Source organism: Salmo salar, chromosome ssa12 (genome assembly GCF_905237065.1).
Source record: "Salmo salar chromosome ssa12, Ssal_v3.1, whole genome shotgun sequence".
Lineage (NCBI taxonomy): Eukaryota > Metazoa > Chordata > Actinopteri > Salmoniformes > Salmonidae > Salmo > Salmo salar.
In genome coordinates, this window is record NC_059453.1 from 47,625,385 (window position 1) to 47,641,814 (window position 16,430).

The 16,430-nt window shown below is 44.1% G+C and overlaps 1 protein-coding gene across 1 annotated transcript; it reads left to right on the forward strand.

The window, feature by feature from the left end:
- Positions 1-914: 914 nt before the first annotated feature.
- On the forward strand, positions 915-16,327 carry LOC106565245 (zinc finger protein ZXDC). The gene is made up of 10 exons (XM_014132139.2): positions 915-3,132; positions 3,468-3,620; positions 5,192-5,270; positions 5,674-5,804; positions 6,108-6,278; positions 7,797-8,593; positions 8,767-8,851; positions 9,060-9,232; positions 9,491-9,592; positions 15,350-16,327. Exons 1-10 carry the CDS (start codon positions 921-923, stop codon positions 15,434-15,436), a joined length of 3,990 nt encoding a protein of 1,329 aa, XP_013987614.1. The 5' UTR covers positions 915-920; the 3' UTR covers positions 15,437-16,327.
- Positions 16,328-16,430: the final 103 nt, after the last annotated feature.

The window sequence follows — 16,430 nt, forward strand, 5'->3', positions numbered from 1 at the left end:
AGTGTTTGCTTACAAGTATACCTAATGTAAATATATCGTAGTTCATGTACAGAATATTATGTGATCTGTCTTCCTCCTGATCTTCTTCTATAATGATTCTGTAAATGTATATCTATGTTATACTTCATCTGCTTGTGTTGGTCAAAACCTATTTGTAAATTTGTCCATTTGTTTTGTATAGCTTATCTTAGAAATCAAATAAAGATATATAATTAAGACTTATCTCACTATTAAAGTTGGCAGATTATGTTTGTTCTTGGAGTTAACAAAATCATGCATGCTTTAAGAAATGTCATTGCCCTGGACAGTGCATCTCACTCCCCCAAAATAGATCATCATATTCATTACTAATGTGCATGGTGGATGTCTGCCTGGACTGTAGTCTGTAGCTATTTATGTGTATGCTTAATAGGCCTACATGCAAATCTGCTTTACAGTGAATTACTAATCCTGAAAGACTTCCATACAAAATAAAATACACTATTTATAGTTAAATTAACACATTTAAAAGCATTATATATTAATGACATTACTGATTGTACATTGACCAAAAAGTGTATATTAGTGTGCATACAGAGGCCTATAGACAAACTATCAAGAGTTGCATGCACAGGTGACCTCAAAGTAATTTAGAGAATTAATGTTAAGGGCATATAGAAGTTACCATTCAAACATATAAGACAACTAAACGTTTGTTTAATTTTAAAGATATGAATGAATTAGTAATTTTGATGTCTTGTTCTCCTTTGAAAAGTTAGAATATTGTTTCAACTTTGTAAAATCGTTTGGACAGTAATGAGCTTATAGTGCCACCTAGTGGTCCTCAATAATAACAATCTCCCGTAATCCATTTATTTTTTTAGACCACATACAATGCAAAACTAATTTTGCTTTCAGAAAAGATTCAATACAATGATAACATGAATGTAACGAGTATGTATTACGGCACCGCAGGGCGTTTGAATGGTTTTGAACTTTGCAATAAGATACAAATAGTTCCATTCCATCGGTTTGTTATCCATTCATTCCGGCCACGGTTTACGATCAACTTTGGCGTTGCTTACCCGCTCGCCTTCCCCATTTGTGGGAAGGGCGGGCCTTCTAGCACTGCAGCCTGCTACAGGGATACCAAGATGGAAATCCAGGGGCTTTCTGATGCCCAAAACATTTACTATCAACATGGCGCCCCACGTAGAACAGGCTCGTCTCAGTTTAGGACAACGACACTTTCTCGCTCCATTTCGAACGAGAACGAAGCAGAGGAAAATTTGGAATCGCACGAACTGCAAAGCAACAACAACAATAGGCCGAGGACATCTCCATTTCGCCTGCTGGTAGAAAATGGCAGCGGTGTTTGCCTGCCTGTCTGCAAGCAGAACGGTAAAAATAATAGCCCTCTTCAAGCCCAAACAGCGAGTGTGGGACTCCGTAACGTGAATACTTTGAAAGAAAGGGAGCTGAACACACAACTACCTCCACAAGATTTGAGGACGGGTTACAAATATGATGTTGAAAGTGGGGATAGCATATTGCAAATGGCGTTGCCTTTCTTTGAGGGGGAAGAGGAACATTCGCAGCAACTGCAAACTGCGGTTTTACGGCAGCAACATGAAGACGGCGCCTCCCTGTTGCAGTCATTGGCGAGCGAGAGCACGGCGGCCTACAGGAGCAACACCACGGTAAACGCGAATAAAAACACCAAGGAATTGTATGTGGTTTTCAACATTATCCAAGAGGATGGAAATGACACAAATAAAGACAGACTGGGAAATCCATCCAAAGATGGAGATACAATAAGCGGTAAGAAGCCTGAAGATTCCAAAATCATTCCATGTAATTCGATGGAGGTTCAAAACACCAATGCCCTTATTGAATCAGACGAGAATTTGAACAATTTAGCAGGCAGGGCCTTGAAAATAACTGCTCCCCAGTGTAGTGTATTAAGTTCAAATAGTGAGGGTGAGGCAACTGTACCGAATGAAAAACAGTCTATGTGTTATGAAACGGAGGATGAAAACGCTGTTTTGACAAACGAATATGGCGATAACATATGCGGCCACCTTGACAACATTGACAGTGGCGCGGCAGACGAATTACTTTCTCAGCCCGAAGCTAGAGAACGCAGTGCCTTGATTTCAGAAAACACCTATATCGTGGAAATGAGCGACACTATGGACACTTCCGACTTCATTTCCGACCCAGGCACGAGCCTCTCTGCTTCCGCCAATGCAGATGGGGCCTCTGCCAACGAGACTTTCTCTGGAACCATCATGATAAACAACCAAAGCATCATAGTAACCATAGAAAACGGGATACTGACTCTAGCAGCACCTCCAGAGGGTTACACCCACAAAGATGATGGAATGGTCGGCTTGAAGGAACACCTTGGAATGAAAGACAATGAGGACATAGTGCTTCTCAACTATGACAGCGGGACCAAATCCATTGGGAAAATCAGCAACGTGGCAGTTATTCGGACTGGTCACCACGAAGAGCCTAGGCTTGGCATGTCCGCAAGCGACTCCGAACTGACTCTGGCTGACCACTGTTCATTGTCAGAGTTTGGCGCCTCTCTGGACTCGTGCCCAGGCATCAAGCAGGAGAGCGGGACGCTGTGTGCCATAAGCGAGGGTGACTTGGTGTCCCTGCGCCCAGAGGATTCTTTCGTCGACTGTGTCGACAACGACGACTTCCAGCCTGTCAGCTTCATCGGTGCTTCAGGACTCTCCAAGAAAGGTGCCTTAGTCACAACGTACCGCTGCCCCCAGCCCGGCTGCCCCAGCACCTTCGACGCGCGCCAAAAGGTCAAGATGCACCTTCTCAACCACACTGAGGACCAGAGGCCCTTCAAGTGCACCTTTGAGGGCTGCAGCTGGGCATTCACCACCTCCTACAAGCTCAAACGCCACCTCCAGTCTCACGACAAGGTGCGGCCACACAAGTGCGAGTGGGAGGGCTGCGGCCGCCGCTTCACCACGGTCTACAACCTGAAGGCACACGTGAAGCAGCACGACCAAGAGAACTCCTTCGTGTGCGAAATCTGCAGTGAGCGCTTCCGCAGCGCCACCCGGCTGACCAATCACCAGCGGGCCCATTTTGAACCCGAGAGGCCGCACAAGTGCGAGTTTCCAGGTGAGGCGAACGTTGTTCAGGTGAAATGAATGTTCAAAATTATGTTTCAAGTTTCAATGTCATATGCACTTGTGCAGTCAAATGCCTTCCTTGTAAACTCGAAAGGCATTTCACTGTACTTGTGCATGTGACATTGAAACTTGAATCATCATTCTGAACATTTTACCTGCAACTATTTTATGGGCAATTCCTTAGTAACAGAATGATGTTGAGACTCACATTTTCACATTCATTTTAAACAGTCTATATGCATGTGTATTCATATATATTGCCACAGAAGTAACTTTTTTTCTTCTGTGCGTGTGTATTTAACCTCTGTGTGTGTGTGTCCTCAGGCTGTGAGAAGACCTTCATCACCTACAGTGCCCTATTCTCCCACAACCGCACACACTTCCGCGAGACGGGCCAGTTCACCTGCACCTATCCGGGCTGCGACAAGCGCTATGACAAGGCCTGCCGCCTCAAGATCCACATGCGCAGCCACACAGGTACTTCAAAGTGATTGATATGTTTTATATGGCCTTAACACTTTTACAAAGGTCTGAATGCACTTTACATTGTCATGAGTAGCATCCACCTGAAATGTTCCCATACTACATCACTTTCAATTTTAACATTTAAGGTTGCTTAACGCTTTTTCTAAGCTGAGTGAAAACTGCCACAGATGAATTTTGATCCAAAGCGACTAACAAAACTGTCAACACAAACTACATGACCAAAAGTATGTGGACACCTGTTGTCGAACATCTCATTCCAATATTGTGGGCATTAATATGGAGTTGGTCCCTCCTTTGTTGCTTTAACAGCCTCCACTCTTCTGGGAAGGCTTTTCACTAGATGTTGGAACACTGCTTCAGGGACTTGCTTCCATTCAGCAAGAGCATTAGTGAGGTTGGGCACTGATGTTGGGCGATTAGGCCTGGCTCGCAGTCCATGTGCCAATTAATCCCAAAGGTGCTCGATGGGGTTAAGGTCAGGGCTCTGTGCAGGCCAGTCAAGTTCTTCCACACCGATCTCAACAAACCATTTCTGTATGGATGTTGCTTTGTGCACAGGGGCAATGACATGCTGAAACAGGAAAGGGCCATCCCCAAACTCTTCCCACAAAGTTGGAGCACAGAATAGTCTGGAATGTCATTCTAGGCTGTAGCGTTGATTTCCCTTCACTGGAACTAAGGGGCCTAGTTCGAACCATGAAAAACAGCCCCAGACCATTATTCTTCTTCTACCAAACTTTACAGTTGGCACTATGCATTGAGGCAGGTAGCGTTCTCCTGGCATCTGCAAAACCCAGATTCGTCGGTTGGACTGCTAGATGGTGAAGCGGGATTCATCACTCCAGAGTACGCGTTTCCACTGCTCCAGCTGACGCTTGGCATTTGGCATGGTGATCTTAGGCTTGTGTGCGGCTGCTCGGCCATGGAAACCCATTTTATGAAGCTCCCGACGAACAGTTCTTGTGCTGATGTTGCTTCCAGTGGCAGTTTGGAACTCTGTAGTGAGTGTTGCAATCGAGGACAGACAATTTTTAAGCTCTTCAGCACTCGGCGGTCCCGTTCTGTGAGCTTGTGTGGCCTTCCACTTTGCGGCTGAGCAGTAACAGCAGTTACAGTTTACCGGGGCAGCTCTAGCAGGGCAGAAGTTGACGAACTGACTTGTTACAAAGGAGTCATCCTATGACGGTGCCACGTTGAAAGCCACTGAGCTCTTCAGTATGGCCATTCTACTGCCAATATTTTTCTATGGCGATTGAATGGTTGGGTGCTTGAATTTGTACACCTTTCCACCACGGTTCTGGCTGAAATAGCCAAATCCACTGCTTTGAAGGTGTATCCACATACTTTTGTGTATATAGTGTATATTCTACTGCACTGTTGTAGCTAGTAACATAAGCATTTCGCTGCACTTGCTATAACACCTGCAAATCTGTGTACACGACCAATAAATGCTCGTATGATATTGATATCAAAACACAGACACAAATCCATATTATGTTGTCTGTGTTTCACCAGTAGTATAGTTACTCATGCCTAGGCTAAGTCTCCTCTTTCGGTTTTAGGCGAGAGGCCATTCATCTGCGACTCAGAGGCCTGTGGCTGGTCCTTCACCAGCATGTCCAAGTTACTTAGGCACAAAAGGTAACTTAATGCTGTCCCTCACTCAACTTTCCATCCCTTAGTTGTTTAGGTATTGTGATGGTGTGGGTCCTCTCTTCTAGTTTAGGGCCTCTCACATAACCGTCCTACTGAATTGTCACTCTTGTTTGAAAGTGTTGGATTTATAGTTCAGTCATACTCTTCCCTAATTGATAATGCAGTAATAATAAAAAGGTAATTTATCATAAGTTTTTTATCCAAAGCATCTTGCCATTACAAAACACATCCAGTTTTGTGTGTTCCTTTCTGGAATGCCAGCAAACCCATAGCTCAAACTCCCTGAGCCATAGGAGTAAGCATTTCATTATATTTGTATACATATGACGAAAGAATTGAACCTTGGACCACATAGACCCCACCATCCCCCCCCGCCCTCTTATTTCAGGAAGCATGACGACGACAGGCGCTTCACCTGCCCAGAGGAGGGCTGTGGCAAGTCCTTCACCCGGGCAGAGCACCTCAAGGGCCACAGCATTACCCACCTGGGCACCAAGCCCTTTGAGTGCCACGTAGACGGTAGGTGTCATCATGAGATAATCTAGGATCAGCGTTTGCCATGGTGAATAAGATTAGCCGACATGGACAGGGGAGGCCCGATCCTAGTTCATCACTGCTATGGTCTATTCTGAGACGCTTTATGAATACGGGCCTTGTTTTCTTACTGTTGGCCTCGTCCTTTTATCCATGTAGGGTTAATCAAAACATTAATTTCCCCTTTTTAAAGTATTTTTGGACTGAACCACTTTTGGTTGATAGTTGGATATGCTGCTCTTTCTAAAGGGCCTCTGATAAATGTCTTACGTGTATGTGCCTGTGTAGGCTGCAGTGCCAAGTTTTCAGCACGGAGCAGCCTGTATATCCACTCGAAGAAGCACAAGCAAGACGCGGGCAGCCTGAGGACGTGTTGCCCTGTGGCCAACTGCAGCAAGCACTTCTCCTCCCGCAGTAGCCTCAAGAGCCACATGCTCAAACACCACCACCTCAGCCCCGGTACGGATCACACACATACTCTGTTCCTTAACCTCTTGGGGCTATGTGGGACGCTAGCGTGCCACCCGTGGTGCACCCTATCAACAGCAGGTGCATTTCAAGAGCGGAAAATTTGAAACCAAATAAATGTCAAAATTCAAATTTTTCAAACATACAACTATCTTACACCCTTTGAAAGATAAATATCTCCTTAATCTAACCACGTTGTCCGATTTCAAAAAGGTTTTACGGCGAAAGCATAAAGTTAGATTATGTTAGGAGAGTACATTGACAATAGCTGTGTGTAATGTTTTGTCAATTCAAAGACAGGCGTCACCAAAACCATAAAACCAGCTAAAATGATGCACTAACCTTTGACAATCTCCATCAGATGACACTCCTAGGACATTGTTAGACAATGCATGCATTTTTAGTTCTATCAAGTTCATATTTATATCCAAAAACAGCGTTTTACTATGGCGTTGATGTTCAGGAAATCGTTTCCCTTCAATAACCGGCAGTCAAGTCAGCACCACAAATTAAATAATTAAAATTAGAAAACATTGGTAAAATATTATATTGTCATTTAAAGAATTATAGATTTACATCTCTTGAACGCAATCGACTTGCCAGATTTAAAAATAACCTTACTGGGAAATCACACTTTGCAATAATCTGAGCACTGCGCCCAGAAAAATACGCTTTGCGATACAGACAAACGGCCATGTTGGAGAGATCGAAAATACTATGTAAATAATCCATTACCTTTGATTCTCTTCATCAGATGTCACTTCCAGGAATCCCAGGTCCATAACGAATGTAGTTTTGTTCAAAAAAGCTCATCATTTATGTCCAAAAAGCTCCGTGTTGTTAGCACATGATCTAAGCCCGCCGGACTTCACTTCATGAACGAGGGGAAAAAATATATTTACGTTCGTTCAAACATGTCAAACGTTGTATAGCATAAATCATTAGTGCCTTTTTTAACCAGAACATGAATTATATTCAAGGTGGACGAATGCATTCTCTTTTAAAACGTATTGGAACGAGGGTACCCAACATGACCTCGCGCCAGAGTCTAATCGGCCATCACCGTTCCAAGGCTCTTGTTCGGTCAGATCTCATAGTAGAAGAGTCAAAACACTTTGTAAAGGCTGGTGACATCTAGTGGAAGCAATAGGAAGTGCCAAAACATTAATCAGCCCCTGTGTGTTTCAATGGCATAGGCTTAAAGGTAATTCAACACATCAGGTATCCACTTCCTGTCAGAAAATGTCTCAGGGTTTTGCCTGCCAAATGAGTTCTGTTATACTCACAGACACCATTCAAACAGTTTTAGAAACTTTAGGGTGTTTTCTATCCATATATAATAAGTATATGCATATTCTAGTTACTGGGTAGGATTAGTAACCAGATTAAATCGGGTACGTTTTTTTTATCCAGCCGTGAAAATACTGCCCCCTAGCCCCAACAGGTTAAGAAACACATGCTCAAACACCCCCACTGCCTGTGTAATGACTGTGTCTTTCCTCCAATCAGAAGTTCTGAGCCAGCTGGAGGCCACACCCACGCTGACCCCCAGCAGCGAGCTGGTCAGCGGCGCCACTGCCACAGGAACTGGTTCGGGGGTCACCGGAAGCGACCAGCTTGCCAACCTGGACCTCAGCTCCCTGTTTTCTGCTGTGCTTGGGGGTCCTGCGCCCAACACCCACGGGATCGGGGTGCCTGTGGGCAGCACAGGGCCAGCAAGCTCCTTCGCCATGGACTTGTCCCTGGTCAGCTCGGGCATCCTCACCATCGACCCAGCCTCGGTTGGCACCACCCTGGGCACATCCGGGCACGGCGCTACCATGGCCAAAGCCTCCGTGGACCCGCTCATCCTGGCGGCAGGGGCGGACATGGGCCACCTGGAGGGGACGGTTGGGGGAGTCCTCCCCCCGCAGGGCACACTCAACCTGGACGACGTGCAGACGGTCACCCCCGAGGCCCTCAGCTCCCTCACAGCCCTCACCATGCAGGCCGCCACATCGACCACAGACCACCATACACTCACACACACACTCAGTTCCTCCAGCACACTGGCTGCCGAGCCCTCACCCCTGGCTGCGCCCCCTGGGCCCAAGCTCCTCTCGTCCCCCTCTAAGGTGACTGAGGCTGGAGGGAGCAGGGGTGGCAGCGGGCCTCTCTTGGGCTGTGTGGAGGTGCTGGGGCAGCAGGAGGGGGGAAAGGTGCTGACCCAGTTTGTGTTCCCAGGCCACGGCAGCAGCTGCACGTTCAGCCCACAGAAAGAGTCTGAGCTCAGCCACAGCTCGGCAGTCTCGCCCTGCTCCTTCCTGGTGAGTGGCTTACTAACTAACGCTCTACTCTACTAGAATGAAATTCAAATAACTGTATTTTCCCTTAATTTGACATTCAGTTGAGATGAGATGTTTATATGTCCTCGTTTCTATACATGTTCCGAGTCACGGCAGTTGTTTCGTGTGTCACGTTTTTCCCATCTGTCTTGTAGGAAAGTAGTGGCTCAGCGCGGACTGACTACAGAGCTATCCAGCTGGCCAAGAAGAGGAAACAGAGAGGCCCCACCGCCTGCTCAGGTAAATTTATAGCCCACACTCCACTCACAATTGGGCTCATTTTTATTCATAGACGTAAAAAAAAGAGCATCATAGGAACCTCTCATATGATTATGCTCCTGTTTTATCTGTTGTAGAGGAAGAGCATCATTAAAGATACGGTACTAGTCTCACATGATTTAGCTCCTAGTAGTAATAGTTTGAACTATTTAATCCTTTCTTGTTACAGGGAGCTCAGGATTGGGTCAGAGGAAGAGTAAAGGCGGGAAGGCCAGCAGTTCCTCAGCGCCATTGGTTCCCACAAGCGCCCGTTTTGGTGAAGGTTCTGCAGCTGCAAATGGGGGGCTGACTATCCGTGACCCTGTCACCGGGGCCCAGTATGTGCAGATCCAACTCTTGCAGGTGAGAAGGTTCTCCTACCAGGACATTTGCAATGCTATCCCAATTATTATTATTTTTTTTATAAGGCACAGACGAGTGCTGATGAGGAAGGCATGTATTACAGACCAAAATAAAATATACGAGTGTGTCCATGCATGACCATTGGAATGTTTGAATCCTTTTTAATGTGATTTGTGGATTCAAATGAATTATTTAAAGTGTGTGTGTGTGTGTGTGTGTGTGTGTGTGTGTGTGTGTGTGTGTGTGTGTGTGTGTAAGGATGACCCTCCCAGCGACGGGGATCTAGCCTTCCAGCTGAGCTCCCAGCCCTCCAGCTCCCACTCCCAACTCACCGTGGACCTGCCCGTCAACATCCTACAGGTGGGCTTTTTTTGCACATGGAATTAGTAATACGTTTTATTTGTGGCTCGGTTTTTCAAAAAAACCAAAATGCCAATGACTGTGCAGCCAAATTGTCGCAGTCTGAGGCAATGTCCATCTAAGCAGCGCGCGTGCGCGGCCACTCACTTCCTCCGAGACTGCTGCGCAGCAGAAATGCCAGATGCAAGAGATTTAGCTTCACTGAGTTTGCCCCGTTAGTTTCCACTATATAGATCAAGGTTTTTTTCTGTGATTGAATCAACATTATATCAGCCCCTTTTCAATGCAACAAATCTAACTTTGCATGATTGGGTCTGATTTTTGTTACAGGGCCAGAGCGCAACAGAGTAGAATTCTGTTGGCGTAGCCCACAAGCGGTCATTCAATCACCCGTGAGTGAATGGGCTTTTCAGAGCAGTTCGGAGCGCAGAGTTTAACATGTGCACATTTGTTGATATTCTTTGCTAATTAGCGAGTTATTAACCCAGTAATGGATAAGTATAGGTCAGCAATGGGGAGTTGCTGCTTCCTGGAAAAGCACAAAACGTGTAGGCTACATTTCAAGCTGTCTTTGAAATGCCAGTCAGGATAAAAGCTTAAGTCTTAATTGAAGGTGCGGTGTTGTATTTTTAGACAGGCTTGAATAAGCCAATAGGCAGAGAGGTAGCCTACATTGTCTAATTCTCTGCATGGTAATAATAATTACTTGTATTTTGTAAAGTGGTTTCTTGCATCATACAACACAATAGAATGCAATTTACAGTCACCTATTTGGCCAATGGTGTTACAGACCAAGTACAAAATCATGAATTAATGTCAACCCCTTTATAATGTAAAAACTTTTTTAAGCCTCATGCAATGTAGGCCTGCATTGAACACCACATACAGGCTACTGTAGGCTATATCATAGAAATCAAAAGCTATTTCCATATGAAAAGGTTATGGGATTTGCTCCATTGGTTTTGTTGGTAGGCCTACATTATGCCCAAATAGCCTATTGGCTACTGTCTAAAACTCTCGCTAAACATTGCATCTTTATTGCTAGGCAGAAAATAAAGAGATACAGGCAATAAATTGTTCCTTCTCCCTTAATGTGACCTCACCTCGACCCCCTTCATCACTAATCCATGGCTCTCTCCCCTTATCAGTGCTGCCACGTGATTGTTTTCCCTACACTCAGTACATTCCAAGCTTAATTGCATTGATTATATGCATTCCTCCTACAGATACCCATTAACTTCTGGTGTAGACTATGGCACACCTCATGTCTCTAGCATAGCTAATGACTAATAATATTTAAAGTTTAGAAATCCGAACCATCACTATAAAAGGCCCCACAGTTGACAGTGCATGTCAGAGCAAAATCCAAGCCTTGAGGTCAAAGGAATTGTCCGTAGAACTCCGACACAGGATTGTGTCGAGGCACAGATTTGGGGAAGGGTACCAAAATATGTTTGAAGCATTGAAGAAAACACAGTGGCCTCCATCATTCTTAAATGGAAGAAATTTGGAACCACCAAGACTCTTCCTAGAGCTGGCCGCCCGGCCAAACTGAGCAAACGGGTGAGAATGGCCTTGGTCAGGGAGGTGACCAAGAACCCAATGGTTACACTGACAGATTTCTAGAGTTCCTCTGTGGAGATGGGAGAACCTTCCAGAAGGACAATCATCTCTGCAGCACCACACCTATTAGGCCTTTATGGTAGTGGCCAGTCCTCAGTAAAAGACACATGACAGCCCACTTGGAGTTTGCCAAAAGGCACCTAAAAGACTCTGACCATGAGAAACTAGATTCGCTGGTCTGATGAAACCAAGATTGATCTCTTTGGCCTGAATGCCAAAGGGCACGTCTGGAGGAAACCTGGCACCATCCTACGGTGAAGCATGGTGGTGGCATCATCATGCTGTGGGAATGTTTTTCAGCGGTAGGGACTGGGAGACTAGTCAGGATCGAGGGGAAAAGATTAACAGGGCAAAGTACAGAGATCCTTGATGAAATCCTGCTCCAGAGTGCGTAGGACCTCAGACTGGGGCGAAGGTTCATCTTCCTACAGGACAATGACCCTCAGCACACAGCCAAGACAACACAGGAGTGGCTTCGGAACAAGTCTTTGAATGTCCTTGAGTGGCCCAGCCAGAGCCCGGACTTGAACCTGATCAAACATCTCTGGAGAGACCTGAAAATAGCTGTGCAGCAACGCAATCGCTGCCAAAGGTGCTTCAACAAAGTACTGAGTAAAGGGTCTGAATACTTGGGATTTTTTAATTTTTTTTAAATATATTTGCAAAAATGTCTTTGCTTTGTTATTATGGGGTATTGTGTGTAGATTGAGGGGGGAGAAATTATTTTAATACATTTTTGAATAAGGCTGTAATGTAACAAAATGTGGAAAAAGTCACGGTCTAAATACTTTCCGATGGCACTACAAGTCTGACAACACAGCTGACTGGCAAACATACAGTAAAATCAGAAATCATGTAACTAAACAAAAAAGAAGAAACTATACTATGGAACAAAGATGAATGATAGTAAAAAGCTCTGGAGTACATTCAATTCCATTCTAGGCAAAAAATCCAACTGCTCCATTATTCATTGAGGCAGATGGCTTGTTGCCAACCATTTTAATAGCTTTTTTGTTGACAAGATTAGCAGACTTAGGTATGACATGCAAAAATCAAATGCTGAGCCTTTATATTCATGCATAATAGACCAAATAATGAAAGACAAGCATTGTAGTTTTGAGTTCCACAAAGTGGGACTCAATAAGGACAAACCACCTGGTACCAACAATCTGGATGGTAAATTGCTCAGGTTGGTAGCGGAATTGATTGTGAATCCTGTTTGCCACATCTTTGAAGACAGTGTGTGCCTTCAGACCTGGTGGAAGGCAAATTCTGCTACATAAAAATAGAAGAGCACCCTTTAATGGTCCAAACAGCTGACAATCAGTCTGTTACAAATGCTTAGCAAACTTTTTGAAAAAGTTGTTTGATGAAATAGTTATTTTACAGAGAACAGACTTTCAGCATGCTTATCGGGAAGGGCACTCAACATGCTCGGCACTGACAAAAATGACTCCTAATTGGCTGAAAGAAATTGATAGTAAGGCGATTGTGGGAGCTGTTTTGTTAGACTTCAGTGCAGCTTTCGATGTCATTGATCATAACCTATTGTTTAAAAAATGTAGGTGTTATGGATTTTGCATCCTCTGCCTTATTATGGATTGAGAGTTACTTATCTAGTAGAACACAGGGTCTTTGTTAATCTAAGCCTCTCATGCAAATTCAGTTGTGTGGTGTTCTGCAGGGCAGTACAAATGACCTTCCGCTGACCTTGAATAAAGCCTGTGTGTGTGTGTGTGTGTGTGTGTGTGTGTGTGCGCTGACAACTCAAACGGTATACACGTCGGCTGCAACAGTAAGACACGGAGACGCTCAACACAGTCAGTTTTGGAATGTGTAACTAGCAATAGGCTGGTTCTAAATATCTCGTACTAAAAGCATCATTTTTGGGACAAGTCACTCACTCAACGCTGAACCTCGTTTAGAGCTATTGAATAATGTGGCGATTGAGCAAGTTGAGATTAAACTGCTGGGTGTAACCATAGATAGCAAGCTGTCATGGTCCAAACATATAGACTCGAGAAGGTGTCAGTAACATGCATGTCAGTCTCTCCTGGCTCAAAGTTGAGAGATTGACTGTGTCACTATGGGTCTTTGTGCGAGGTATTGATTTGTTGAAGGTACCGAACTGTCTGTTCAAGCAGTTGGCACACAGTTCGGACACTCATCGCTACAACACAAGACATGCAACCAGAGGTCCCTTCACTGTCTGCAAGTCCACAACAGAGGCTGGGAAAAGCGCAGTATTAAATGGAGCCATGACTACATGGAACTCTGCCACCCCAGGTAACTCAAGTTAGCAATAAAACCAGTTAACCTGTTAGGGCTAGGGGGCAGTATTGACACGGCTGGATAAAAAACATACCCGATTTAATCTGGTTACCACTCCTACCCAGTAACTAGAATATGCATATACTTATTACATATGGATAGAAAACACCCTAAAGTTTCTAAAACTGTTTGAATGGTGTCTGTGAGTATAACAGAACTCAAATGGCAGGTCAAAACCTGAGAGATTCCTTTACAGGAAGTGGCCTGTCTGACCATTTCTTGAACTTCTTTTCCATCTCTATCATTTACTAAGGATCTCTGCTCTAACGTGACACTTCCCACGTCGTCCATAGGCGCTCAGAGCCCGGGAAAAAACAGAATGTCGTCATTCCAGCCCCAGGCTGAAACACATTATCGCCTTTCTCAAGTCGCCGATCAAGGGACTCTGGGCTTATGCGCGTGACCCGACCGCCCCCGCCTTTGTGATTTTTTTTTCCTCTGTTTGCCGAAAAGGAGATTCCCTGTCGGAATATTATCGCTTTTCTACGAGAAAAATGGCGTAAAAATTGATTTTAAACAGCGGTTGACATGCTTCGAAGTACGGTAATGGAATATTTAGAATTTTATTGTCACGAATTGCGCCATGCGCGCGACACTTCTTTACTATTTCGGATAGTGTCTGGAACGCACAACAAAACGCCGCTATTCGGATATAACGATGGATTATTTTGGACCAAACCAACATTTGTTATTGAAGTAGCAGTCCTGGGTGTGCATTCTGACGGAGACAACAAAAGGTAATCAAACTTTTATAATAGTAAATATGATTATGGTGAGTGCTAAACTTGCCGGGTGTCTAAATAGCGAGCCCGTGATGCCTGGGCTATGTACTTAGAATATTGCAAAATGTGCTTTCACCAAAAAGCTATTTTAAAATCGGACATATCGAGTGCATAGAGGAGGTCTGTATCTATAATTCTTAAAATAATTATACTTTTTGTGAACGTTTATCGTGAGTAATTTAGTAAAATGTTAGCGAATTCCCCGGAAGTTTGCGGGGGGTATGCTAGTTCTGAACGTCACATGCTAATGTAAAAAGCTGGTTTTTGATATAAATATGAACTTGATTGAACAAAACATGCATGTATTGTATAACATAATGTCCTAGGGTTGTCATCTGATGAAGATCATCAAAGGTGAGTGCTGCATTTAGCTGTCTTCTGGGCTTTGGTGACATTATATGCTGGCTTGAAAAATGGGTGTCTGATTATTTCTGGCTTGGTACTCTGCTGACATAATCTAATGTTTTGCTTTCGTTGTAAAGCCTTTTTGAAATCGGACAGTGTGGTTAGATTAACGAGAGTCTTGTCTTTAAATAGCTGTAAAATAGTCATATGTTTGAGAAATTGAAGTAATAGGATTTTTAAGGTTTTGAAAATCGCGCCACAGGCTGCAAGTGGCTGTTACGTAGGTGGGACGAATTCGTCCCGCCTAGCCCAGAGAGGTTAAAAACAAAACAGGTAAAAGAACACCTTACTGCACAAAGGGGGCTGTGAAGAGACAGCCATTTTTATATATCTTGTAATTTGCACTGTACTATGTATTAGACCTAAATGTTGTGTGTGTGTGTGTATATACTGATATGTAGGCTGTGATGTTTTAAATGTATGTTTTTCAGTTCATGACTAATAATGTCATGTTTCATGTGGACCCCATTAAGAGTAGCTGATGCTGTTGCAGCTAAAAGTATCAAATGCCAAATGTTTTAAAATGAAAGGAATTTGAATGTCAGTGATTGAGGTGTGTTTGTTTACTGTAGTTAACATAGAAGTAAAGGAGTCATTTCTTTCTGCCTTTCCTCAGGAACCTCCTGCTTTGACAGAGGATGACAATGGCTCGGACAACTCCCAGTTCACAGGAAGCACCATCAACCTGCAGGACCTGGAGTGAGGAGTAGAAGGGAGGAGAGGGTCAGCCCAGAGCCAGGGGTCAATGTCCTCTGAGAAGGATGAGGGCTAGTGGGGCTCTAGAGAAAAGGGTAGATAATTGGGATGCAGCGTTTTAACACAAGACATCCACCGTCCCCTGCCAACTCAGAGAAGACAACCTCACTCTCTCCAACGATGTTAAAACAACATCTTCCCCTACAAGATGGTTTCTTAATCTTTCCTGCATTCAATGTTTCTGATTGATTATCTCTGGTGTGGGGAAACACGAGATGAGAAACTTCTGTACATCTGGGTTGTGGATGAAGTGGAACCCAGAACCAAATGCACCTTGGGATGAATTGAATCATAAATAAAGGAAAGTTACATTTGGGGACTTTTTTTCTCTCACTTTATACTGTATTTCAGAAATCCTGTTTTGTACCACAATCATGATTGCGAGAGACTGTTGTGTTATTACACATCCAGTAGGTCCCTCGTGTCTCTTGTCAAACTGACGTTTTGTCAGTCTCCGCTACGGTGCCATATTCTAGCCACTCGTTCGCAGTGTGCTGTTGTCAGAGCTTCTGTCTAGGAGGCCTTATAGACATGACATACTTCACTCCCAGAACCATTGAGCATATGCTTTTTGTTAGACTTTTTGGTTTTTACAATTTTTTGGGGGGGGGGGTTGGGGGGTAGATTTATTTTTCTACGGCTGTGTCTTAATATGAACTACGGTTGAGTGAGACGAGCGGTCCGTGTTGAAAACATGTTGCCGGTCCACTTGTTTATAATGTCTAATGCTTATCAATATGTCATGACTTCCATCTACTTGTTATTTATTATCTTTGGTTTACCAAATGGCAGAATCCAAACGCCAAGAGTTTGAATAAAGGATCAAAGCACAATTATATATTTATTTTGTACAGTGTCTGTTTTGTGTTGTATAGTGTTTCTGTAGGACTTAGCTAAACCTAGACTTGATACAGATTTCTCTGGCTTTCCTGGTTTCACTC

Coding starts and splice junctions, on each gene's coding strand:
- LOC106565245 (XM_014132139.2), top strand. CDS start 921: ATGAATGTAACGAGTATGTATTACGGCACCGCAGGGCGTTTGAATGGT. Junction 3,133..3,467: donor GCACAAGTGCGAGTTTCCAG/GTGAGGCGAACG, acceptor GTGTGTCCTCAG/GCTGTGAGAAGACCTTCATC. Junction 8,594..8,766: donor TCTCGCCCTGCTCCTTCCTG/GTGAGTGGCTTA, acceptor TCTGTCTTGTAG/GAAAGTAGTGGCTCAGCGCG.